Below are 25,642 nucleotides of genomic sequence, written 5' to 3'. Positions count from 1 at the left end.
ATTCCCTTCCTCTGGGGCCTTCCTTACCCGAAATGGGGTGTTGATTCGGCTCGTGAGAGTATCTAGGATGTGGACGTTCTCATGCTGGTGCAACAGGATAAAACGGAGGAAGATCTCAAGTAGTGCTGGCTCGGAGATGCTACGCAGAAAAAGGTCCAGATATGCAGTTGTGGTCATGACCTCCTCCACAGTCACCTGGGACCAATGACAGAGTGAGCACAGGTGAGCATCCCCTCAATGCTGTGATACATGCCTCCTCAATGGCCCCCAGCCTCACCGCAGTGACCCCATCAAGGCAAGAACACGCCTGCCACAAGAACACACTTCAGAGTTTCATCTGAAGCCCATAACCTATTCACATTCCACAAAACCTCATGCTGCTTCCGCCCTTTAATTCAGTAAGGGAAAAGCAAAGGCAGAAAGAAGCAATTCAGATGTTCCAACAACTCTAACCAGATGCAGTTCGAATACCATCAAGATTTTAGCATGTAATCACAAAGGAGAAAAAAGATAATAGAAAGTACTTCCATGGTCAGTAACGGATTAATTAGAAAGCTCAGTACAACTTGTTTCATTATTAGTCATTCAATAAACCTTTATTGAGACCTGCTATGTACAAGGAGCTAGGAACACAAGAACATATTTTCTGTCTAGGAAGTTGGGTTATATATCTGCTCTAGCAAACAAAATAATAATATAATAAATAGCAAATGAGAGGTCCAGACACAAAATGCTGCAGATGTTCAGATATGTTTCTGGAAAGTTGTAAGCCAAGTTTTTATAACTGAATAATATATATATAAGTATTATTTATAAAGTGCTATAAGAGTTTACTGCTTATGAAGTAACTGTGACTTTTTAAAAATAATACAGATTACTATTTTCTATGTGGCGTGATTTTCCCACGCAGTAAAACGTTGATCTTTCAGGAAATAGAACCCTCTAAACAGTCAAGTTTTTCAAAGAGCTGAGGATTTGATCCTTAAAGCATCAAAATTTTAATTTTACACGTTATTATTGGGAATAGTTTAAGAGCTAATATACGCTTCTTCGTCTTCCTAAAAGCAGAATAGGGGTTATCAATTGCCTTACCATCTGTAATATAGAAAGACTCAAACAGGCGTACGTGAAAATCACCAGGGAAACAGTTCAAAATTTCAGATTCCAACCGTATACCCTAGAAAGCTTAGAAATCTCCCCTGCCATGAGTCTAATGCACTTGATGCTAAATGAAACAGACGGTGATAATTTTTGAGTGATTACATCTTTTCTTTTCCAGTATTCCATCTTCTTTCTTCCTCCCTTTAAAAGTGTTAACTGTCACTTTATCATACTGTTTACTGGGCCATTCCTTTAAAAATACATTCGTCTTCTCCTTTTCTGCCTTCAAAATCCACAAATCGGTTTAGAAACCAGATCTCCAGACCTGCTATATAAGTGTAGATAGGCCTTGTGTGGATGCATCTTTGCAAAAAGGCTTAAATTACTTTTATGAATTTCTTGGTTCTTAGGGATGTTCTAGATAGATGAGTCCAAATAGATAAGATATTACCAAATCAGTTCTGTCTGTTTTCTTTATTCTAAGCAAGGCCCCTACAGGACCTCTGAATCTACTCTCAGAATCTATTGACAGCTCACCTGGCATACCGTGAGCGGCCCGAGCACTGCATCGAGCCCTTCGCTCCCCAGCTCAGAGCCAATGCTGTGAGCCCTCAAACACTCAACACACCCCTGTGTCACCTGGCCAACTGTAAAGGGCTCTCCGTGGCCCAAATATAGCAAAGGAAATAGGTAAGCATCAAACGCATGGCAGATAAATTACCTCGAGAAGAGTGCTTCACGTGGGCTGCCCTGCTTCTGAAACAAACTGCTCCTATCTTGTGTTTTCCCGTGTTCGCTAGTCCCAGGCTCACGGCACTTGTAATACTGTCCTGGGACACAAGCTTTGACTTTTTCTTTATTACTCCAGCACAATGCAAAGAGCCTAGCGCATAGAAGGTATTTAATAAGCGTTTCCTGAACAAATGACAATCCCCAAGGACCTAGCAATTTACATTTGCCAGAGTTGAGCTTAAGTTTTTAATTCCTCCCTCTTCTCTGCATGAGATCTGAAGGCCCCAGTGAGTGGGGATATTTCTTTATAAAGACCTATAGAATAACTGATGTCACCAGTATAGCTAAGGGGGAAAGCGTTTAGGCAAAAATCTAATTCCCTAACAGTCTTGATCACTAGAAAGAAACTAGCACTAATCATTCCAAAGGGGCCTTGCATGTAGTTCCTGCAATACTGTTTTTTCAGCTTACCTATGGAGTGCTGCTAAGCTGACACGTCACACAGAATTGCAGGAGCTGCCTCTGCATCAGTAATGCAGCACGAGTTTTTCCCCCCTTAAGTTACGCATGACCGTAATAAGCTCAAAAGCACAGCAATAAACTCTTTAGAATCTAAGTCTCAGTCTTCGGGGCCTGGCATGAAAGAAGGGCATTAAGCATCTATTGTTTACTACTCTTAAGCTGGATAAATGAAAAGATTTTTCTTTTTTTTTAAGAAATCGAAGCTGTCATTTATAAGCTAAGAGGATTTAAGAAAGCACTTGGAGGGGCGGCATTTACATTAACATGCTATAAATATTAAAAGCCCAATTCTTTTAAGCATCAAGTTGCAAAGTCTTTATAAATCGAGGTCACACTCATCTTAAACTAATACCCCAACCAAGAAAATTGGGTTCCATTCTCTATCCATCTCTTCCCTCCTCCATATTCTCAGAGCCCTTAGAAGCCTTTTATCCCAGAAAATCTTCTCCTGCCCTGTTACCTTACTTCTCAGAAACTTCCTCTAATCCTCCAAATAGGTAACCTCCTTAGTGAGAATGAGACTAGAGCCTAAGTGCAATCACTTTAAAGCTAACAATGAACCACCACGGGAAGGCGGCTCTGCTGGGCAGACTGTAAAACTCAGGTTCCCCTGACGCCCCAAAGAGCAGGTACCAGCAAAACGGGAGACAAGCCTCCTCCTCGTGGTCCAATTATGAAGGACAATCGGCTGCTGATGTAAGGAGGACCTTCTGCCTTATGGCTGACTGTCAATATTTATTGACCTGTTCTATAAAGAACTGCAGGTAGCTACGAATTTACATAGAAATTCTACTAGAAATGGTAAGTGAGGTTCTGCCACATAATATGCAATAATAAAGCTTAAGAATGCTAAAGCTTAGGAATGTTCTTTCTTCTTAAAGGTAGACCGCAATGGCGGCAATGACCTAAGGAAAACTCGGTTCCCACAAACAAATAATTATCCTTGACAAGAGAGGTACAACCATGAACCCAAACAGGATCTGTTTAGGCACTTTCACATGCTTACTTGTCAGCCCAAGTTCTAGAATGGAGCTCTGACTCAGGTACTTAATTTTACTGCTATCCAGTCCAGTTTAGTCTATTCTTTGAAATCTCTTTCTTCGCCACCTTCTCCACCTCCACCAGCCCTTACCTGAGTCCTCCTTCATGCCAAGTGCCCTTCACCAACCCCTAAACTGGTGTTTTTCAAACAACAGTTTGAGACCCAAAAGTGGGTAGTAAAATCAATGTATTGGTCCACTCATGGTTTAGACCAGATTCAAATACAAAATATTAGAGTACACTGCACATAGCATGAGTAAGTACTGTTTTGTGAAACTTCTGTATACATATTTTCTTCAAACTATATGTAATACAATATATTATGTATGTGACTTCTTACATGATCAACAAAAAAATACACACACACGCAAATGTATAAAATAAATTTCTGGCCATGTGTTACAGTCAAAACTATCTGAAGACCACTGAAGTAGTATTGCAATAACCCAACCAATTCACAATCCTTTCTGCCATCCCTTCCCCACCAGTTCCTTCTACTCCAGGCCATCACCCAGCATGGCCTGAATCTGGGTGAAGCGCACGTAGAGTTGAGATCGGTTCTCTGAACAGGATGGCAACTGAATTAACAGTCAGTCTACTCCTTTTTATCTGAGCCTAAGAGCTCCAACAGTGCATTTTTATTTTTTAATGAAAATTTCAAGTTTCTCAGAAATGGACAAAATAGAGGTTTTGTTTTCTTTGAAAAAGGGGGTGAGTGGGAAGGGAGGAGTTGACACTGTGTGTCACATTCCACTTCTACAAAGTCAAAACTCTCTCAAAAGTGAAGGCTAGAACCAAGCCCAGCCGTCATGCCCACTTAATGCACAGCGTAGGAGGGAAACTGAGCATATAGACATCTTGACCTTTCTGTAATCAGCTCCAGTTGGGCAATTCCATTTGCATCTAAATTAGCACCAGAATCCTCGCTGTAATGGCAGGTTTATTGTGTGTCCTGAAAAATATATTTCCCACCTGCTAATTGTTTGTGTGTGTGTGTGATATCTAGTCACATTGGGGCAAACAGATGGGTCCTACCTTCTGTCGCCCAGGGAGGTGTCAGGCAGTGGGATCAGGTGACTGTAGCACCCTCTCCAAGTTAGAAGCCACCTTTCCTTGTAGTCTTTTGGTGTAGAGGAGAAAACTAGCCAAACAAGGGTTCCTCTGGGTCCTCTGTGAGCCCTCAGCCCCAGCGGCTCCACCCAGAGAGCAGGAAACAAGGAGACCAGGGGTCTCCTGCCCACTGAAAGCAGCAGCAGGGAAGGAAAGATGAGGCTGGATTGCATGAAACAGGTGTGAAGGGGTCTTCACAGGGAACACAGGCTAAGACCCTTGCTGCTGCTGCCAGAGAAAGACAAGCTAACAGACAGGCAGAAGGCGTGTCCACCCAAGTGCTGTCAAGGGCGGCAGCTGGAAGGGCTCTTCCCAGGCATCTCCTTCTCTCCAAGGATACAGAGCACAAGGAACATTCAGGAACAGAGAGAAGACAGTCACCCTGGTTCTCAGGGAGCGGCCCCACTGTTTCAGCCAAATTCAGGACAGAAAACATTCAATTATTCCAAGTCTGAAAAGAGTCTGCAGTTGATGACTGAGGCTCCCTCCTGCCTGGCCCCTTCTGCTCCTCGACCTGCAGGCACTCACTGCGTTGACCCCACTGCCAGAGGCAGGCAGGGGGCCGTGAGTGAAGGTAACATCCAAAATCCAGAAGTGTGGCTATTCATTCCTAAAATACCTGAGGAAGGAGGAGATTACAGTGATGGCTACAATGACTTCAGCAACATATTTTTAGGAAAAGATGTTAAGAATAAACCCAGTTTCTGCCTCTTTCCCCTAGCATTTCCTCAATGTATCTGTAATATATTAAACATAATCATTAATTAAATTAATTAAATATTAATTGATTGACTAATCACCTATGATAGGGACTAATAACCACCGGGGCGGGTGGGGGCTGGGAGCTCTCACGTATCATAAACCTCTCCCTGGAGAAGTCAACAAATTATTTCTAAAGCCTTTCTTCCTATTCTATGTGTGTATAATCTGTACCCTACTACTTCATTATAACATAACTTATCAGAGTATAATTCAATATATGATCCGTTATATTTGAACCGCATCCAATAGAATTTTGTTATTGAAATACTCCAAATATCACTAAGAAAGGTATTCCATAGCATGGTTTTCAGGTCAGAAATAACAAAGAAACTCCGGAGTAAAATATACTTTAGCTGAGAAGCAGAGATCTGAAGAGTATTCCAATGATCATTTGATCCATCCCTTTCCTGTTACTAATTGTTCCAGAAAGATTCTTCTTAGTTGCACTACAAAGAACTACAAAGACAACAAGGGAGACCGTCAAGATGGAGGAAGAGTAAGACGTGGTGAACACCTTCCTCCCCACAAATACATCAGAAATACATCTACGTGTGGAACAGCTCCTACAGAACACCTACAGAATGCTGGCAGAAGACCTCAGACCTCCCAAAAGGCAAGAAACTCCCCACGTACCTGGGTAGGGCAAAAGAAAAAAGAAAAAACAGAGACAAAAAAATAGGGACGGGACCTGCACCAGTGGGAGGGAGCTGTGAGGGAGGAAAGGTTTCCACACACTAGGAAGCCCCTTCGTGGGCGGAGAATGCGGGTGGCGGAGTGGGGAAGCTTCGGAGCCGCGGAGGAGAGCGCAGCAACAGGGGTGCGGAGGGCAAAGCGGAGAGATTCCCACACAGAGGCTCGGTGCCGAGCAGCACTCACCAGCCCAAGAGGCTTGCCTGCTCACCCGCCGGGGCGGGCGGGGGCTGGGAGCTGAGGCTCGGGCTTTGGAGGTTGGATCCCAGGGAGAGAACTGGGGTTGGCTGCGTGAACGCAGCCTGAAGGGGGCTAGTGCACCACAGCTAGCCGGGAGGGAGTCCGGGAAAAGTCTGTAGCTGCCGAAGAGGCAAGAGACCACTGTTTCCTGGTGCACGAGGAGAAGGAATTCAGAGCGCCGCCTAAATGAGCTCCAGAGACAGGCGCGAGCCGCGGCTATCAGCGCAGACCCCAGAGATGGGCGTGAGATGCTAACGCCGCTGCTGCAGCCACCAAGAAGCCTGTGTGCGAGCACAGGTCACTCTCGACACCTCTCCTCCCGGGAGCCTGTGCAGCCCACCACTGCAGGGTCCCGTGATCCAGGGACAACTTCGCCGGGAGAACGCACAACACGCCTCAGGCTGTTGTAACATCACGGCAGCCTCTGCCGCCACAGGCTCACCCCACATTCCGTACCCCTCCCTTCCCCTGGCCTGAGTGAGCCAGAGCCCCCTAATCAGCTGCCCCTTTAACCCAGTCCTGTCTGAGTGAAGAACAGACGCCCTCAGGTGACCTACACGCAGAGGCAGGTCCAAATCCAAAGCTGAATCCCGGGAGCTATGCAAACAATGAAGAGAAAGGGAAATTTCTCCCAGCAGCCTCAGGGGCAGTGGATTAAATCTCCACAGTCAACTTGATGTACCCTGCATCTGTGTGAATAGACAACGAATCAGCCCAAAATTGAGGTGGTGAACTTTGGGAGCTACTATATTTTTTTTTTTCCTTTTTCTCTTTTTGTGAGTGTGTTTGTGAATGCTTCTTTGTGTGATTTTGTCTGTATAGCTTTGTTTTTACTATCTGTCCTACGGTTCTGTCTGTCCGTTTTTTGTTTTTTGGTTGTTTTTAGTATAGTTTTTAGCGCTTGTTATCATTGGTGCATTTGTTTTTCGTTTGGTTGCTCTTCTTTCTTTCTTTTTTTATTATTACTTTTTAATTATTTTTATTTTTACTTTTTTATTTTTAATAATTATTTTTTATTTTTATTTCAATAACTTTATTTCATTTTTCTTTCTTTCTTTCTTTTTCTCTCCCTTTTCTTGTGAGCCATGTGGCTGACAGGGTCTTGGTGCTCCTGCCGGGTGTCAGGCCTGAACTTCTCAGGTGGGAGAGCCAAGTTCAGGACAGTGGTCCACCAGAGACCTCCCGGCTCCACATAATATCAAATGGCAAAAGCTCTACCAGAGATACCCATCTCAACGCTAAGACCCAGCTCCCCTCAACGACCGGCAAGCTACAGTGCTGGACACCCCATGCCAAACAACTAGCAAGACAGGAACAAAACCCCACCCATTAGCAGAGAGGCTGCCTAAAATCATAATAAGGTCACAGACACCCCAAAACACACCACCAGACGTGGTCCTGCACATGAGAAAGACAAGATCCAGTCTCATCCACCAGAACACAGGCACAAGTCCCCTCCACCAGGAAGCCTACACAACCTACTGAACCAATCTTACCCACTGGGGGCAGACACCAAAAACAAGGGGAACTACGAACCTGCAGGCAGTGAAAAGGAGACCCCAAACACAGTAAGTTAGCAAAATGAGAAGACAGAGAAACACACAGCAGATGAAGGAGCAAGGTAAAAACCCACCAGACCAAACAAATAAAGAGGAAATAGGCAGTCTACCTGAAAAAGAATTCCGAGTAATGACAGTAAAGATGATCCAAAATCTTGGAAACAGAATGGAGAAAATACAAGAAACGTTTAACAAGGGCCTAGAAGAACTAAAGAGGAAACAAACAATGATGAATAACACAATAAATGAAATTAAAAATTCTCTAGAAGGAATCAATAGCAGAATAACTGAGGCAGAAGAACAGAACGGTGACCTGGAGGATAAAAGAGTGGAAATAACTACTGCAGAGCAGAATAAAGAAAAAAAATGAAAGGAATTGAGGACAGTCTCAGAGGTCTCTGGGACAACATTAAACACACCAACATTCGAACTATAGGGGTCCCAGAAGAAGAAGAGAAAAAGAAAGGGACTGAGAAAATATTTGAAGAGATTATAGTGGAAAACTTCCCTAATATGGGAAAGGAAATAGCTAATCAAGTTCAGGAAGCACAGAGAGTCCCATACAGGATAAATCCAAGGAGAAACACACCAAGACAAATATTAATCAAACTATCAAAAATTAAATACACAAAAAAATATTAAAAGCAGCAAGGGAAAAACAACAAATAAAATACAAGGGAATCCCCATAAGGTTAACAGCTGATCTTTCAGCAGAAACTCTGTAAGCCAGAAGGGAGTGGCAGGACATCTTTAAAGAGATGAAAGGGAAAAACATACAACCAAGATTGCTCTACCCAGCAAGGATCTTATTCAGATTAGACGGAGAAATTAAAACCTTTACAGTCAAGCAAAAGCTAAGAGAATTCAGCACCACCAAACCAGCCTTAAAACAAATGCTAAAGGAACTTCTCTAGGCAGGAAACACAAGAGAAGGAAAAGACCTACAATAATAAACCCAAAACAATTAAGAAAATGGTATAGGAACATACATATTGATGATTACCTTAAATCTAAATGGATTAAATGCTCCAACCAAAAGACACAGACTGGCTGAATGGATACAAAAACAAGACCCATATATATGCTGTCTACAAGAGACCCACTTCAGACCTAGGGACACATACAGACTGAAAGTGAGGGGATGGAAAAAGATATTCCATGCAAATGGAAATCAAAAAAAAGCTGGAGTAGCAATTCTCATATCGCACAAAATAGACTTTGAAACAAAGACTATTACAAGAGACAAAGAAGGACACTACATAATGGTCAAGGGATCAATCCAAGAAGAAGATATAACAATTGTAAATATTTATGCATCCAACATAGGAGCACCTCAATACATAAGGCAAATGCTAATAGCCAGAAAAGAGGAAATCAAGAGTAACACAATCATAGCAGGGGACTTTAACACCCCACTTTCACCAATGGACAGACGATCCAAAATGAAAATAAATAAGGAAACACAAGCTTTAAATGATACATTAAACAAGATGGACTTTATTGATATTTATAGGACATGCCATCCAAAAACAACAGAATACACTTTCTTTTCAAGTGCTCATGGAACATTCTCCAGGATAGATCATACCTTGGGTCACAAATCAAGCCTTGGTAAATTTAAGAAAATTGAAATCGCATCACGTATCTTTTCCGACCACAACTCTATGAGACTAGATATCAATTACAGGAAGAAAATCTGTAAAAAATACAAACACATGGAGGCTAAACAATACACTACACTTAATAACCAAGAGATCACTGAAGAAATCAAAGAGGAAATCAAAACATACCTAAAAACAAATGACAATTAAAACACGATGGCCCAAAACCTACGGGATGCAGCAAAAGCAGTTCTAAGAGGGAAGTTTATAGCAATACAATCCTACCTCAAGAAACAAGAAACATCTCAAACAGACAACCTTACCTTACACCTAAAGCGATTAGGGAAAGAAGAACAAAAAACCCCCAAAGTTAGCAGAAGGAAAGAAATCATAAAGATCAGATCAGAAATAACTGAAAAAGAAATGAAGGAAACAATAGCAAATCAGTAAAACTAAAAGCTGGTTCTTTGAGAAGATAAACAAAATTGATAAACTATTAGCCAGACTCATCAAGAAAAAAAGGGAGAAGACTCAAATCAATAGAATTAGAAATGAAAAAGGAGAAGTAACAACTGACACTGCAGAAATACAAAGGATCATGAGAGACTACTATAAGCAACTCTATGGCAATAAAATGGACAACCTGGAAGAAACGGACAAATTCTTAGAAAAGCACAACCTTCCGAGACTGAACTAGGAAGAAATAGAAAATATAAACAGACCAAGCACAAGCACTGAAATTGAGATTGTGATTAAAAATCTTCCAGGAAACAAAAGTCCAGGACCAGATGGCTTCACAGGTGAATTCTATCAAACATTTAGAGAAGAGCTAACACCTATCCTTCTCAAACTCTTCCAAAATATAGTAGAGGGAGGAATATTCCCAAACTCATTCTATGAGACCACCATCACCCTGATACCAAAACCAGACAAAGATGTGACAAAGAAAGAAAACTACAGGCCAATATCACTGATGAACATAGATGCAAAAATCCTCAACAAAATACTAGCAAACAGAATCCAGCAGCACATTAAAAGGATCATACACTATGATCAAGTGGGGTTTATCCCAGGAATGCAAGGATTCTTCAATATATGCAAATCAATCAATGTGATACACCATATTAACAGACTGAAGGAGAAAAACCATATGATCATCTCAATAGATGCAGAAAAAGCTTTCAACAAAATTCAACACCCAATTATGATAAAAACCCTCCAGAAAGTAGGCATAGAGGGAACTTACCCCTACATAATAAAGGCCATCATATATGACAAACCCACAGCCAACATCATTCTCAATGGTGAAAAACTGAAACCATTTTCACTAAGATCAGGAACAAGAAAAGGTTGCCCACTCTCACCACTATTATTCAACATAGTTTTGGAAGTTTCACACACAGCAATCAGAGAAGAAAAAGAAATAAAAGGAATCCAAATCGGAAAACAAGAAGTAAAGCTGTCACTCTTTGCAGATGACATGATACCATACACAGAGAATCCTAAAGATGCTACCAGAAAACTACTAGAGCTAATCAATGAATTTGGTAAAGTAGCAGGATACAAAATTAATGCACAGAAATCTCTTGCATTCCTATACATTAATGAGGAAAAATCTGAAAGAGAAATTAAGGAAATGCTCCCATTTACCACTGCAACAAAAAGAATAAAATACCTCGGAATAAACCTACCTAAGGAGACAAAAGACCTGTATGCAGAAAACTATAAGACACTGATGAAAGAAATTAAAGATGATACAAACAGATGGAGAGATATACCATGTTCTTGGATTCGAAGAATCAACATTGTGAAAACGCCTCTACTACCCAAAGCAATCTACAGATTCAATGCAATCCCTATCAAACTACCAATGGCATTTTTCACAGAACTAGAACAAAAAATTTCACAATTTGTATGGTAACACAAAAGACCATGAATAGCCAAAGCAATCTTGAGAAAGAAAAACGGAGCTGGAGGAATCAGGCTCACTGACTTCGGACTATGCTACAAAGCTACAGTAATCAAGACAATATGGTACTGGCACAAAAACAGAAATATACATCAATGGAATAGGATAGAAAGCCCAGAGATAAACTCACACACATATGGTCACCTTATTTTTGATAAAGGAGGCAAGAATATACAATGCAGAAAAGACAGCCTCTTCAATAAGTGGTGCTGGGAAAACTGGACAGCTACATGTAAAAGAATGAAATTAGAACACTCCCTAACACCATACACAAAAATAAACTCAGAATGGATTAAATACCTAAATGTAAGGCCAGACACTATCAAACTCTTACAGGAAAACATAGGCAGAACACTCTATGACATAAATCACAGCAAGATCCTTTTTGACCCACCTCCTAGAGAAATGGAAATAAAAACAAAAATAAATAAATGGGACCTAATGAAACTTCAAAGCTTTTGCACAGCAAAGGAAACCATAAACAAGACCAAAATACAACCTTCAGAATGGGAGAAAATATTTGCAAATGAAGCAACTGACAAAGGATTAATCTCCAAAATTTACAAGCAGCTCATACAGCTCAATATCAAAAAAACAAACAACCCAATCCAGAAATGGGCAAAAGACCTAAATAGACATTTCTCCAAAGATATACAGATTGCCAACAAATACATGAAAGGATGCTCAACATCACTAATCATTAGAGAAATGCAAATCAAAACTACGAGGTATCACCTCACACCAGTCAGAATGGCCATCATCAAAAAGTCTACAAACAATAAATGCTGGAGAGGGTGTGGAGAAAAGGGAACCCTCTTGCACTGTTGGTGGGAATGTAAATTGATACAGCCACTATGGAGAACAGTATGGAGGTTCCTTAAAAAACTAAAAATAGAACTACCATATGACCCAGCAATTTCACTACTGGGCATATACCCTGAGAAAACCATAATTCAAAAAGAGTCATGTACCAAAATGTTCACTGCAGCTCTATTTACAATAGCCAGGACATGGAAGCAACCTAAGTGTCCATCGACAGATGAATGGATAAAGAAGATGTGGCACATATATACAGTGGAGTATTACTCAGCCATAAAAAGAAACGAAACTGAGTTATTTGTAGTGAGGTGGATGGACCTAGAATCTGTCATACAGAGTGAAGTAAGTCAGAAAGAGAAAAACAAATATCGTATGCTAACACATATATATGGAATCTACAAAAAAAATGGTTCTGAAGAACCTAGGGACAGGAGAGGAATAAAGATGCAGATGTAGAGAATGGACTTGAGGACATGGGGAGGGGGAAGGGTAAGCTGGGACGAAGTGAGAGAGTGGCATGGACTTATATATACTACCAAATGTAAAATAGATAGCTAGTGAGAAGCAGCTGCATAACACAGGGAGATCAGCTCAGTGCTTTGTGACCACCTAGAGGGGTGGGATAGGGAGGGTGGGAGGGAGACTCAAGAGGGAGGAGATATGGGGATATATGTATATGTATAGCTGATTCACTTTGTTATAAAGCAGAAACTAACACTCCATTGTAAAGCAATTACACTCCAATAAAGATGTTTAAAAAAAAAAAAGACAACAATATCACTGATCAGTTTTTGAGCACCAATGTGTAATTAAGGACTATTCTCATCATACTGTTTCAGCTCTTTGAGTCCACACCATCTCAGGCGAACTGAGTTGGCCTAAACAGAAAAGATAACTTACTGGAAGGAGCCTGGGATAGGCTAACAGAATCGCCAGAAGCCTGGAAAGCAAGCTTAGAGAAGGGAGGTCTGATGGTTGCCGACCAAAGGCAATCAGACAGGGGATTACACAGCTTCCTTTGGCAACGCAGCTCAGGAGGTCTCTGCAATCAAGAAAGCACGCCTCAGTGTACAGGAAGATTCCACCTGCTATAATTTAAAGTGTGCCTTACTCTGCCCTCACATTAAGAAGTGGTGATGGGGAAATGCTGTCTCCCAAAACTCAACTTCCCATCCTATTCTAGGATTCTTATTAAACCTCTCAGCTTCCTCTCTCCTAGACTAAGTCCATTCCCTTTCTCAATTTTCTTAGTGCATTCATCCATCCTTTAAGATTGCAAACTTACTGTGGAAACGACTATGTCTGACCTACAGTGTGAACTCTCAAAACACATGGTATACCAGCAGGGACCCAAAGGATAATCAATAAATGTGTTAAGATGGAAATCAGCTGCCCTGTTACTAATAAAAGAACAAATGTGGTCTTCACAGCCCATGTTAAGGATGTCTTCATTAGCAAGGCAGTTAGATTAATTTGAAGATACGTGAACAGCAGAGGAAATCTTCCTTTTATAGTGAATAACATTTCATTGAAAATAAGGAGCCAAACTCATGCCATGCTCTTGATTATGGCAACCGAGAAAAGTGATCCATTGGGAAAAAGGAAATGCTTCCTCGGGCTTCCCCCTAATTTCTCTTCTTGATTAACAAGACAATACTATTGAATTCTGATAAGACTGACATCAAACCCAATGGTGGAGGGGAAATGGTTCATGGACCAGTCTCAACCAGCAGCTTCTTTAGAATGAAGTATTTGAGAACAATTATAAGCTGGTGGCATCTAACGCCTGCCACTCCCACCCCCCATTCAATCTGCCTGCTGAGTTCCATGTATTATTTGGGGATGGCATTTTATACACAGACAATTTTCCTAGACACCAAAACTATAACAAAGGCAAGTTCTGATGATAAAGGACGGATTTCACTCCCGGCTTATTTTCCATGAGAGATGGAAAGACCTCAACACAGGGAAGACTGAGAAAATACACAGGTGTCTGCCCCAACAAATTCAATAATTCTAGTCTTTCTGGTTGTTTTCCTCTGTTATTCCAAACCTACTCATCATCAGGCACTGGATAATCACAGGGTAAGGCACACAGAGAGGCATCCCGTCAGAATTATTCTTTCTCTATCTCACCTAAAACGCAAGTCAGACATAAAAATGATGGGAGAGCAGGCCCTTAAAAGAAGTTAGTGTAAATATGTAAATATTACAACTTTCTATGCTATTATGTAATCTTCTATTTACTGGAAAAGTCCATTGAGTCAACCTCCCCAGCCATGTAACTAAATCACTTTTAGAATTAGGAAATGAATAAATAAAATAAAATACACAATTTTTTAACCAAGTTAGTGTGGGGCAAAAGAAAATTATACCAAGAAGGTAAAATAAGCAGACTATACGCTTCCTTTCTGTCCTCCTTGCTTTTTGGTTTTCTTACAACTACTTGAAGAAAAACTTGCAGGGCATTTGTTGCTGATACACTTTTAATGGTCTCTTAGGAGAGTGCAGGGAAAGAATAAAAGATTTACACCAACTTCCAGACCAGATTCTCCCTCCCCTCTCCACATCTGTTTCCAAGACAAATACCGCCTGGCTGCCTTAGATAAGGTGGAGTTTTGTGTGAGTTATTTTTTGTGTTTCTCTATGTAGAGTAGGTGGGACCCTTCCTATCTTTTCATAATCCTAATGCTTAAGAACTGAATCCTTTGGTACTGCATTATCTCCCTCACGCACTTGTTGAAAAAGAAAAGAAGAAATCTGATTTTCCATTTCAAATCAAAAAGTAAGTGTAAGCTTAATTTATAGCCCTAATTTTCCTCTCCTGCAACAGGAGAAAAGTGACGTGAAGAACTATAGGGAGGTCAAAGATGAGGAGGCTTCACGGTACCTGGGACCTGCTCAAATGCTAAAATGTTTACCGTGTGTGTGTGTGTGTGTGTGTGTGTGTGTGTGTGTGTGTGTGTAAGACAAGGAATACAGGTTGGTCTCCTAACTTCTATAGTTTTTTTTTTTTTAATTGAAGTATAGTTGATTTACAATATTGTGTTAGTTTCAGGTATACAGTATATTGATTCAGTATTTTTGCAGATTATACTCCATTATAGGTTGTTACAAGATAATGGGTATAATTTCCTGTGCTCTACAGTATATCCTTGCTGCTTACTAACTTCTATAATTTTTAAAGTAGCAAATCTAGGGGAGAAGAGCTGTCCTAGAAAAAGGGGCAGAACCAGGTATATCTAGCGTCACGTGTTTAAGGTCACCTGTAGACTACCTGGGACCCTGCCTCTGAGTCAAAACCAGCCTGTATAGTGCAAGTCTGTGAAGCAGTAAAAGCCACGCCCCCCCTCCCCCCCACTGGCACCCGCCACCCGGCAGAGTCACCAACAGGGCCACAGTTTGGAAAGTAGACGGCTCTGCCGGAGCAGAAAGTGCCTGCTGCCCATTAGATCAAGGTGCCCGTGCTGCGGGTGGACACGTCCCCACGCGAGGTCATGGTCAAGCAGGAGGTGCACTTCATTTCCCCCTCTGCCTGCTTAGCTGGGCATCCCTGTGCAGTGGACAACCTGCACAAGCCTATGCCCAGCCAGCCGGCGCTTTTTCAGTCATTACAATAACAGAAACTTCCAGCTGCCCATCAGTAGAAACAAGATTTTGTTAACGTATGAGAAATGTTGAGGTTTGGGGTAGGCACTTCTAAATGTCCCCCGATACTCAGTCTCCCTTTCTTCCTTGGGAATAAACCCTAACTTTAGAGCTAAAAAACTACATTTCCCTTCTTCCTTTGCATCTAGGTGGGGCGGTATACATCTTGGCCAGAGAGGTGTAAACAGAATTGGTGGATATAATAGGAAGAGATACTAAAGGGAGTTTTCCGTTATCTACAGTTAAACCCTATGCAAACTGATACAGTGTCTTCTCTGAAAATAAGATGATTTGCTTTGTAAGTAAACCGCTAAAGAGATCTCATCCCCTGCATTTAGAACAGTGACTCCCATATACTGGGTACTCAAAATAGAAAAGAATGTTCTATACCAAGAGAAGACCAACTAACGTTTACAGCACATGATAAAGCAGAAATGTAGCATCAAGACTAATTTCATAACCCATTCTCCAAATAATCTTTCAAAAAATGATAACTGTCTTTTTCAAACTTTTTCAAACCATGACCCATCATAAGAATTATATTTTATGTAAAATAGATAGCTAGTGGGAAGTAGCTGCATAGCACAAGGAGATCAGCTCAGTGCTTTGTGACCACCTAGAGGGGTGGGATAGGGAGGATGGGAGGGAGACGCAAGAGGGAGGAGATATGGGGATATATGTATATGTATAGCTGATTCACTTTGTTATAAAGCAGAAACTAACACACCATTGTAAAGCAATTACACTCCAATAAAGATGTTAACAAAAAAAGAATTATATTTTACAATAATATATGATATTTACCATTACTAAACTCAATGCACTCTGATATTTTCTATTTTATTCTGTTTTGAAGTGCTGTGACCTACTCAATTGACTTTGTCACTCATTAATGTGACAAGACTCAGTACTTAAAACTCTGTTTAATATATATATATATATATATATATATATATATATATGTATTTACTAACCTGTTAAATTTTCTGTCAACTAATAAATGAATAAGAACCAACACTAAAGTATAAGTTTTTAATTTAAAATGTAATGGAAAGAAACAGTGGTAGAAATAACCAAAACATTGTGCTTATTTTGTTTGACATTTGTATACGATATTTAAATATGACCACTGAACTCTTGGGGCCTCTACAACATAAAGCAAATATTGAATCTGCACGGGGAAAACCTGCTTGGCACTTAGGAGGAGCAGAGAGCTGGCGAGGTGACCCAGCCTCCTCTGGTCTCGACTGCTGCTTTCTGCTCCTCCCTGACAACGGGCAGCATCTTCTCTCTGCACCCAGCAAAGCCAGGCTGTCCTTGCTCCAAGCTTGGTTCCTAACTTTCTACCCTGGGTGGGTAAATACTTGTGTTAGCTGTTCTTTCTTTCCTGAGCAGGAATTCAAAAGTGTACTTCATTTCTAAGCTGGAATTCTCAGAATCTAGAGATAATAATTTAAGAAAGAAAAAGGGCATTTTCAAAAGGTAGTTGAAATGGACTGCAGTGGGAATACAAAACACTTGCATCTTAACCTTTAGGAGCTGGGGACCTTGGGCAAGTCAAGTAATCTTAGGTGTATCAACTGCTGTGGCTGTACACCAAGCATGGAGCCTCTGACCTGCTGCGTCACCTCGCGTAGGAAGTTTACCGTATGTTAACGAAGAAAGTCAACGATGAGATGTGGTGACAGCTTCTGTGAAAAGTGCTTTTCTCCCCAGATTTTGGTGGGAACATAAAGACGTGAGCCTCTACAACATAACAGAAAAGCACTTTGGAACACGTAGAAGACAGCATGATGTAAATGTAAAGCTGCCACATCAACCTTCTGTGGATAAGATAATGTTAAGGAACTGAAACATCTATTCCGTATCCTCTATTCCTCTCACAAATAGAGGAATAAGCTCTATTCCTCACAGATTCTGGATTGTACTTTTCCAATCAGGAGCCTTAGTGTTCTCAACTGGAAAATGATGGTTTGAACTAGATGATCTCTCCTCTCAGTTCCCAAAATCTGAGATTCTTTGATTCCATGTGAGTGGCATGAAACAAGAGCTAATTTCAGTTCTTTGTCTTGGTAATTTTATCTTCCAGCATAACAAACACCTAACTCTATTCTAGTGCAGTGCTAAGGAAGCTAGCCACTGTTTTTTGATACATTTATTTAACCAACTGCATATTTATTGAGTGCTGTTCATGTGTACAATATACTAGCAGCTGAGGGTACATAAAAGAAGTATAAGAAACAGCCTGTCCCTCATGGTACTTATAGCAGCTGGCTGGTGAAATTCACGTGATGAGACAAGTGCTAGACTGCCTGGTCCATGGTCAAAAGCGCAGCAGCAGTTTAGGGATGAGAGAAAGCAGTGTGTGTTTAAGTGCAAGGCAGTAGCCCAATATGGGGACTGAACTGGGATTTAACAGATGAACATATTCTGAACAAACAGACAGGCAGTAGAAAGAATAATCTAGCAGGAACATGGTAATAAGCATAGAGGACCATGAGGGCACTGCTCTGACTTCAGATTTGCACTTGAAAATCATGGGGATGGTGGCCTCATAGAATGAGTTTGGCAGTGTTCCTCCCTCTGTATATTTTGGAAGAGTTTGAGAAGGATAGGTGTTAGCTCTTCTCTAAATGTTTGATAGAATTTGCCTGTGAAGCCATCTGGTCCTGGGCTTTTGTTTGTTGGAAGATTTTTAATCACAGTCTCAATTTCAGTGCTTGTGATTGGTCTGTTTATATTTTCTATTTCTTCCTGGTTCAGTCTCAGAAGGTTGTGCTTTTCTAAGAATTTGTCCACTTCTTCCAGGTTGCCCATTTTATTGGCATATAGTTGCTTGTAGTAATCTCTCATGATCATTTGTATTTCTGCAGTGTCAGTTGTTACTTCTCCTTTCTCATTTCTAATTCTATTGATTTGAGTCTTCTCCCGTTTTTTCTTGATGAGTCTGGCTAATGGTTTATCATTTTGTTTAACTTCCCAAAGAACCAGGCTTTAGTTTTATTAATCTTTGCTATTGTTTTCTTCATTTCTTCTTCATTTATTTCTGATCTGATCTTTATGCCAGACAAAGATGTCACAAAGAAAGAAAACTACAGGCCAATATCACTGATGAACAGAGATGCAAAAATCATCAACAAAATACTAGCAAACAGAATCCAACAGCGCATTAAAAGGATCATACACCATGATCAAGTGGGGTTTATCCCAGGAATGCAAGGATTCTTCAATATATGCAAATCAATCAATGTGACAAAGCATATTAACAAATTGAAGGAGAAAAACCATATGATCATCTCAATAGATACAGAAAAAGCTTTTGACAAAATTCAACACCGATTTATGATAAAAACCCTCCAGAAAGTAGGCATAGAGGGAACTTACCTCAACATAATAAAGGCCATATATGACAAACCCACAGCCAACATCATTCTCAATGGTGAAAAACTGAAAACCATTTCCTCTAAGATCAGGAACAAGAAAAGGTTGTTCACTCTCACCAGTATTATTCAACATCGTTTTGGAAGTTTTACACACAGCAATCAAAGAAGAAAAAGAAATAAAAGGAATCCAAATCGGAAAAGAAGAAGTAAAGCTGTCACTGTTTGCAAATGACATGATACTATACATAGAAAATCCTAAAGACACTATCAGAAAACTACTAGAGCTAATCAATGAATTTGGTAAAGTAGCAGGATACAAAATTAATGCACAGAAATCTCTTGCATTCCTATACACTAATGATGAAAAATCTCAAAGAGAAACTAAGGAAACGCTCCCATTTACATTACAACAAAAAGAATAAAATACCTAGGAATAAACCTACCTAAGGAGACAAAAGACCCGTATGCAGAAAACTATAAGACACTGATGAAAGAAATTAAAGATGACACAAACAGATGGAGAGATATACCATGTTCTTGGATTCGAAGAATCAACATTGTGAAAACGACTATACTACCCAAAGCAATCTACAGATTCAATGCAATCCCTATCAAACTACCAATGGCATTTTTCACAGAACTAGAACAAAAAATTTCACAATTTGTATGGAAACACAAAAGACTCCGAATGGCCAAAGCAATCTTGTCAAAGAAAAACGGAGCTGGAAGAATCAGCTCCCTGACTTCAGACTATACTACAAAGCTACAGTAATCAAGACAATATGGTACTGGCACAAAAACAGAAACATACATCAATGGAATAGGATAGAAAGCCCAGAGATAAACCCACGCACCTATGGTCACCTTTTTTTTGATAAAGGAGGAAAGAATATACAACGCAGAAAAGACAGCCTCTTCAATAAGTGTTGCTGGGAAAACTGGACAGCTACATGTAAAAGAATGAAATTAGAACACTCCCAAACACCATACACAAAAATAAACTCAAAATGGATTAAATACCTAAATGTAAGGCCAGACACTATCAAACTCTTACAGGAAAACATAGGCAGAACACTCTATGACATAAATCACAGCAAGATCCTTTTTGACCCACCTCCTAGAGAAATAAAACAAAAATAAACAAATGGGACCTAATGAAACTTAAAAGCTTTTGCACAGCAAAGGAAACCATAAACAAGACGAAAAGACAACCCTCAGAATGGGAGAAAATATTTGCAAATGAAGCAACTGACAAAGGATTAATCTCCAAAATTTACAAACAGCTCATGCAGCTCAATATCAAAAAAACAAACAACCCAATCCAAAAATGGGCAGAAGACCTAAACAGACATTTCTCCAAAGAAGATATACAGATTGCCAACAAACGCATGAAAGGATGCTCAACATCACTAATCATTAGAGAAATGCAAATCAAAACTACAATGAGGTATCACCTCACACCAGTCAGAATGGCCATCATCAAAAAGTCTACAAACAAATGCTGGAGAGGGTGTGGAAAAAGGGAACCCTCTTGCACTGTTGGTGGGAATGTAAATTGATACAGGCACTATGGAAAACAGTATGGAGGTTCCTTAAAAAACTAAAAATAGAACTACCATATGACCCAGCAGCAATTTCACTACTGGGCATATACCCTGAGAAAACCATAATTCAAAAAGAGTCATGTACCACAATGTTCATTGCAACTCTATTTACAATAGCCAGGACACGGAAGCAACCTAAGTGTCCATCGACAGATGAATGGATAAAGAAGATGTGGCACATATATACAGTGGAATATTACTCAGCCATAAAAGGAAACAAAATTGAGTTATTTGTAGTGTGGTGGATGGACCTAGAGTCTGTAATACAGAGTGAAGTAAGTCAGAAAGAGAAAATCAAATACCGTATGCTAACACATATATATGGAATCTTAAAAAAAAAAAAAAAAAGGTTCTGAAGAACCTAGGGGCAGGACAGGAATAAAAATCAGACATAGAGACTGGACTTGAGGACACGGGGAGGGGGAAGGGTAAGGTGGGCCGAAGTGAGAGAGTGGCATGGACATATATACACTACCAAATGTAAAATAGATAGCTAGTGGGAAGCAGCCGCATAGCACAGGGAGATCAGCTCAGTGCTTTGTATCCACCTAGAGGGGTGGGATAGGGAGGGTGGGAGGGAGATGAAAGAGGGAGGGGATATGGGGATATATGTATATGTATAGCTGATTCACTTTGTTATAAAGCAGAAACTAACACACCATTGTAAAGCAATTACACTCCAATAAAGATGTTAAAAAAAAAAAACAAAGAAAATCATGGGGAAAGTTAGGTCAATGGGTAGGATGGGGTCAGATTAGGAAGGGTTTCTAAACACAAGTGAAGGAATCTGGATTATCTTCTTCAGGTAACAGGGACCCATCATAGGTTCTGGAGCATGGGAAGGACATTTAATCCACCCCTATTTGTTTTTTTAATATGATTTACTACTTGCAAATTTGTTAGCATTTAGAAAGGTGGGATTTTTACCGGCCCGAAAGAGAAAACTGATGTCTCCAACCCTGAAGTTTCCTCCCCGACCCAGGATCTCCTAGCAGCGTGCTCTGGGCCTCGCTCTGCCTCCCTCAATTACTCTTCACTTGCGGGGGGTGGCGGCAGGTAACATGTCAGTTTGCTGAGCCTGTCCCTTCCTCTCTCTTTTCTTCTGGGAGCCAGGCCGCCAGCAGGAAGTACTCATTCTTCTCTGTGTCTGGGAGAGTCTGTCTAATTCTGGGGCTCAGTATCAGGAAATCTTACCCACAGATATAAACCCTATTCTCCAGCGTCAGTTTTACTGATAATAAAGGTGCTATTTTGGTCCTCTATCTGCCTCACTCATTTTTTCTCAACTTGTCATAACCCAGATGGGGAAGAAAGCCCTTTATACCAAATTAGACTATACTGACTTTTCTGAAACTGCATCACAGGTCGCTCAGCTACACAGATCCAGTTTATACTGATTCATAGAAATGCTTTCGACTCTAAGCCCAGTGCTTCATTGAAACAGCACTGTCCTCCAGACACCGCCAACTTACAGCAAATCGCCAAGGTGGTACCAAGACAAACTTACGGCAACACACAGGCAGTCCTAACAGGGACCTCGGTACAGCCATTCAAAATAGCCACTGTGTTTGGGCCCTCACCAGTCCCCCATCCTGGCATCTCCTCTTCTCGGCTTCCCAACAGTCAAGCCCTTTCTGTCTGTCCAAGGCCCACACCACCCCATTGCTAGGGAACCGCTGACCAAAACTGCCCACCTTGGCCAGGCAGGATGATAGCCACTTGCACGAGTTGTCTCACAACAGGAGGTCCCTATAAGGGACACGGTGCTGTCGCCGAAACTAACTGGGAGAATTCAGGAGGGGCCAGAAGGAGGGAGGAGACGCCAGCCCATAATACGTCCTGCCAACCTCCCAGAATCCTTCGAGCTAGAATCCATCTTGGCTGAGAGAGGTATGTGCCACCAGAAAGGACCCTGGGTCAGACTAAGTATGGGCCAAGCAAGATGATTGGCCAGAGACAACCCGGAAACTAACCCCATTACCATAAAACCTGAGACTGCGAGCCACATGGCAGAGCAGTTCTCCTGGGGTCTCTTACCCCGCTGCTCTCCGCCCCGGCGCCCCTTCCCAATTAAGTCTTTTGCTTTGTCAGTACGTGTGTCTCCTCACACAATTCATTTCCAAGTGTTAGACAAGAGCCCACTCTCAGGCCCTGGAAGGGGTCCCCCTTCCCGCAATACCATGGCACCAGGTATGGCTTGTATTAAAGTAATCCCCACGAGTCACATTTTCCCTTCTTCCCTGCTAAACCCCTGTTCTACATTGTTTAGATAAAAATCTATGTTCTATCCCCTCTGAGGTAAACAAGCAGAATATACACAAGATGAGTGATCAGTGAAATTAACTCTTCTAGGGAGCAACTACATTTTAAGCGATTAATATGTGATGAGGCTAAATTATAACATGTTGGTTATGTGAGGATGAAAATTCTGAATACACCTTTCCCAGCTGGGACCCCTGTTAACACTGCTTTACCATCCCCATTCTCAGCCCACCAGGAGGACAGCTGGACACATGGACCACGAAGCTACTTATCTCAGGTACCATTTCCAAAGGAGATGAAAAACGTTGTTTATTACTGTCATTATCATTAATTATTACTATTATTAATAGTAGTTCCAGAAACAGCTGCCATTTATGGAGTCCCAGCTCTGCGCCAAGCAATGTGTTAGGTGCTTCACATAAATACATCACCTGAGTTAATTCACCTGCAGGGTAGGTTGATGGGGTTCTCATCTTACAGATATGAAAATTGAGGCTCACGACCTTGCCCCACAAAGTACACAGTAAGTGGCAGAGATCAGATTCATGAGAGACCAGATCTGCCCGATACCAAATTTCACGTTCTTTACACAATACTATTGTCTTGGAAAAGCCAAGACAAGGATTCTAACAATTCCTTGACATTCTCATCCCCTGCCCTCTGAAAACACAGCAGAAATACTTGGAAATTGAATAGTTGTATCAACTATGTGGGCTGATTAAGATCAAAGACACTGTTTCCCATTGTAAGAGTTCAATTTATGGCATTTTGGAGGATTTATACCCATCCCTGTTCTTTTACCACCACACCCCTCCTCCAACCAATTCAGCTCCATTTCTCAGAAGCAAGCTGCTCCCAGTGACAGAGCAGGACTTTACTCCAGAAAACAGTTTCTCCAAAGAATTCTCTGAGCACCTTATTCCTGGACACCACAGAAAGGTGAAATTCATCATGAAGCCAACAAGAGAAAAAAACAGATTGAATGTGAGACACCAATTTTCCTACTGTCACTGGGACAAAATGCCAACAATAGAGTCAATGCCCTCAGCAAAGGACAATTATAAGAATACATTAAACTGCCACTCACAAAAGCATTCCCTTCTGGCCTCACTGCTCCTGTCTACCCTGTGAGTACTCCGGTTCCTCAGACCCAGATCATACACCAGGACTGAGTCCACGAGCACCAGCTAGAGATGTGAGCATGGAGTCACTTAGACACAATGATGACTTCATTACTCCAGTCACAATACAGTACCACTTCTGGTCCCAAAGAGAATACTGGTTTTCAAATATGGATCTCCAATATTCAAACTTGATTTGGAATCCAATGATTCACAACATGCTTTCAAGGATATCATACAGCAGTGGTTCTGAACCCTGGCTCCATGTTAGAATCACCTGGGGAGCTTTTAAAACTTACCCATGCTCACATCCCACCTGGATCCAGGTAAATCAGACTCTCCAGGGGTGGGGCCAGGCTTCCTTTGTTGATTCTGATGTGCACCAAGGTGAGAACCACTATCACAAAGGATGCCTACACTGCACAGGTGCTAAGGAAGTATTTAAGATATTGTATTTCAGCTGCTGGAGTAACAAAAGTAAAAAAAGAAAGAAAGAAGCCTGGTTTTCACCGAACAGTAGTCTGTAAATATAAAGATGACCAATCATATTCTTTCCAAAGAAAACTCAGGCCCAGAAGGTAATGAGCATTTCGGATCTCAGGGCAAAGTCAGTGATGAGACACCGCCCTGTGTTGCCCACTCAGTCATCAAGTTACCCTGCTTGACAGACACCATCTTCTGCCACCGATCACATGAGATAAGTATTTTGCAGAGCTTGAGAAAAGATTTAAATCCCTATTGAAGGAAACAAAAGAATAATTTGGAAGCTTCCCAAAACTTCATTTATCCAACTGGGTAGAAGAATACTGTGCATTATTGAAAAAGTTAATTGCCCAAATGAGTACTAGTGGATTCCCCAGGAATAACAGCAGGATTTGACTAATTCCCAACTATTATGGGAAGACCCATTACAGAAGAGTTACTGTTCTGAATCAATGAGTAAAAGAATCCAAGCCCTGGTTGCAAAAATCAGTTGATATACTACCCACTTCCTTACCTTCTTTTCATCATTAAAAGAGCCTGGTCATGAACATCCCATGTTGTGCACACGGTGAGGTACAAAGGGACCCAACCATCATTCTGGGCTTCCACCCTCACTCTCATGATACGAACAAAGGGTTCCATGTGAGAATCTGCAGATTAAGTAAAAAATAGCTCCTTTCTTCTTTTTAAAACAGGGCCACCAAAAAATTAAACCCAAGAGCCTCTTCTTAGATCCACTAGATGGTGCAAGCTCTCCTTTTGGAACAGACTTACCAGGAGGACAAACTCAAGCAGGACATCAAAAATTTACTATGGGCGCACTCAAGCAGCCCCTGCACTGCACAGGAGCCTGCATGGGAAGGGTACTTGCTGTCTGAGAATCTTTCTATTTTGCAATTTAAAAAAGCATAAGGAGGGGCTTCCCTGGTGACTCAGTGGTTAAGAATCTGCCTGCCAATGCAGGGGATACAGGTTCGAGCCCTGGTCCGGGAAGA

At 41.1% G+C, this 25,642-nt stretch overlaps 1 protein-coding gene across 5 annotated transcripts in view; it reads right to left on the bottom strand.

Annotated features, from left to right (window-relative positions):
- The window catches only part of FHIP1A (FHF complex subunit HOOK interacting protein 1A), a 264,110-nt gene that overhangs the window by 34,814 nt on the left and 203,654 nt on the right, over window positions 1–25,642 (bottom strand). For all 5 annotated transcript variants that reach the window (XM_082463305.1, XM_082463308.1, XM_082463307.1 and 2 more), the window contains one exon: window positions 28–195. In XM_082463305.1, the coding sequence (XP_082319431.1) occupies window positions 28–195 (168 nt within the window). The remainder of the gene's footprint in view (window positions 1–27; window positions 196–25,642) is intronic.

The sequence above is a fragment of the Balaenoptera physalus genome, assembly GCF_965194825.1.
Source record: "Balaenoptera physalus genome assembly, chromosome: 5".
NCBI lineage: Eukaryota > Metazoa > Chordata > Mammalia > Artiodactyla > Balaenopteridae > Balaenoptera > Balaenoptera physalus.
The sequence above is the reverse complement of the archived record's forward strand: the minus strand, read 5'-3'. Positions and strand labels throughout refer to the sequence as shown.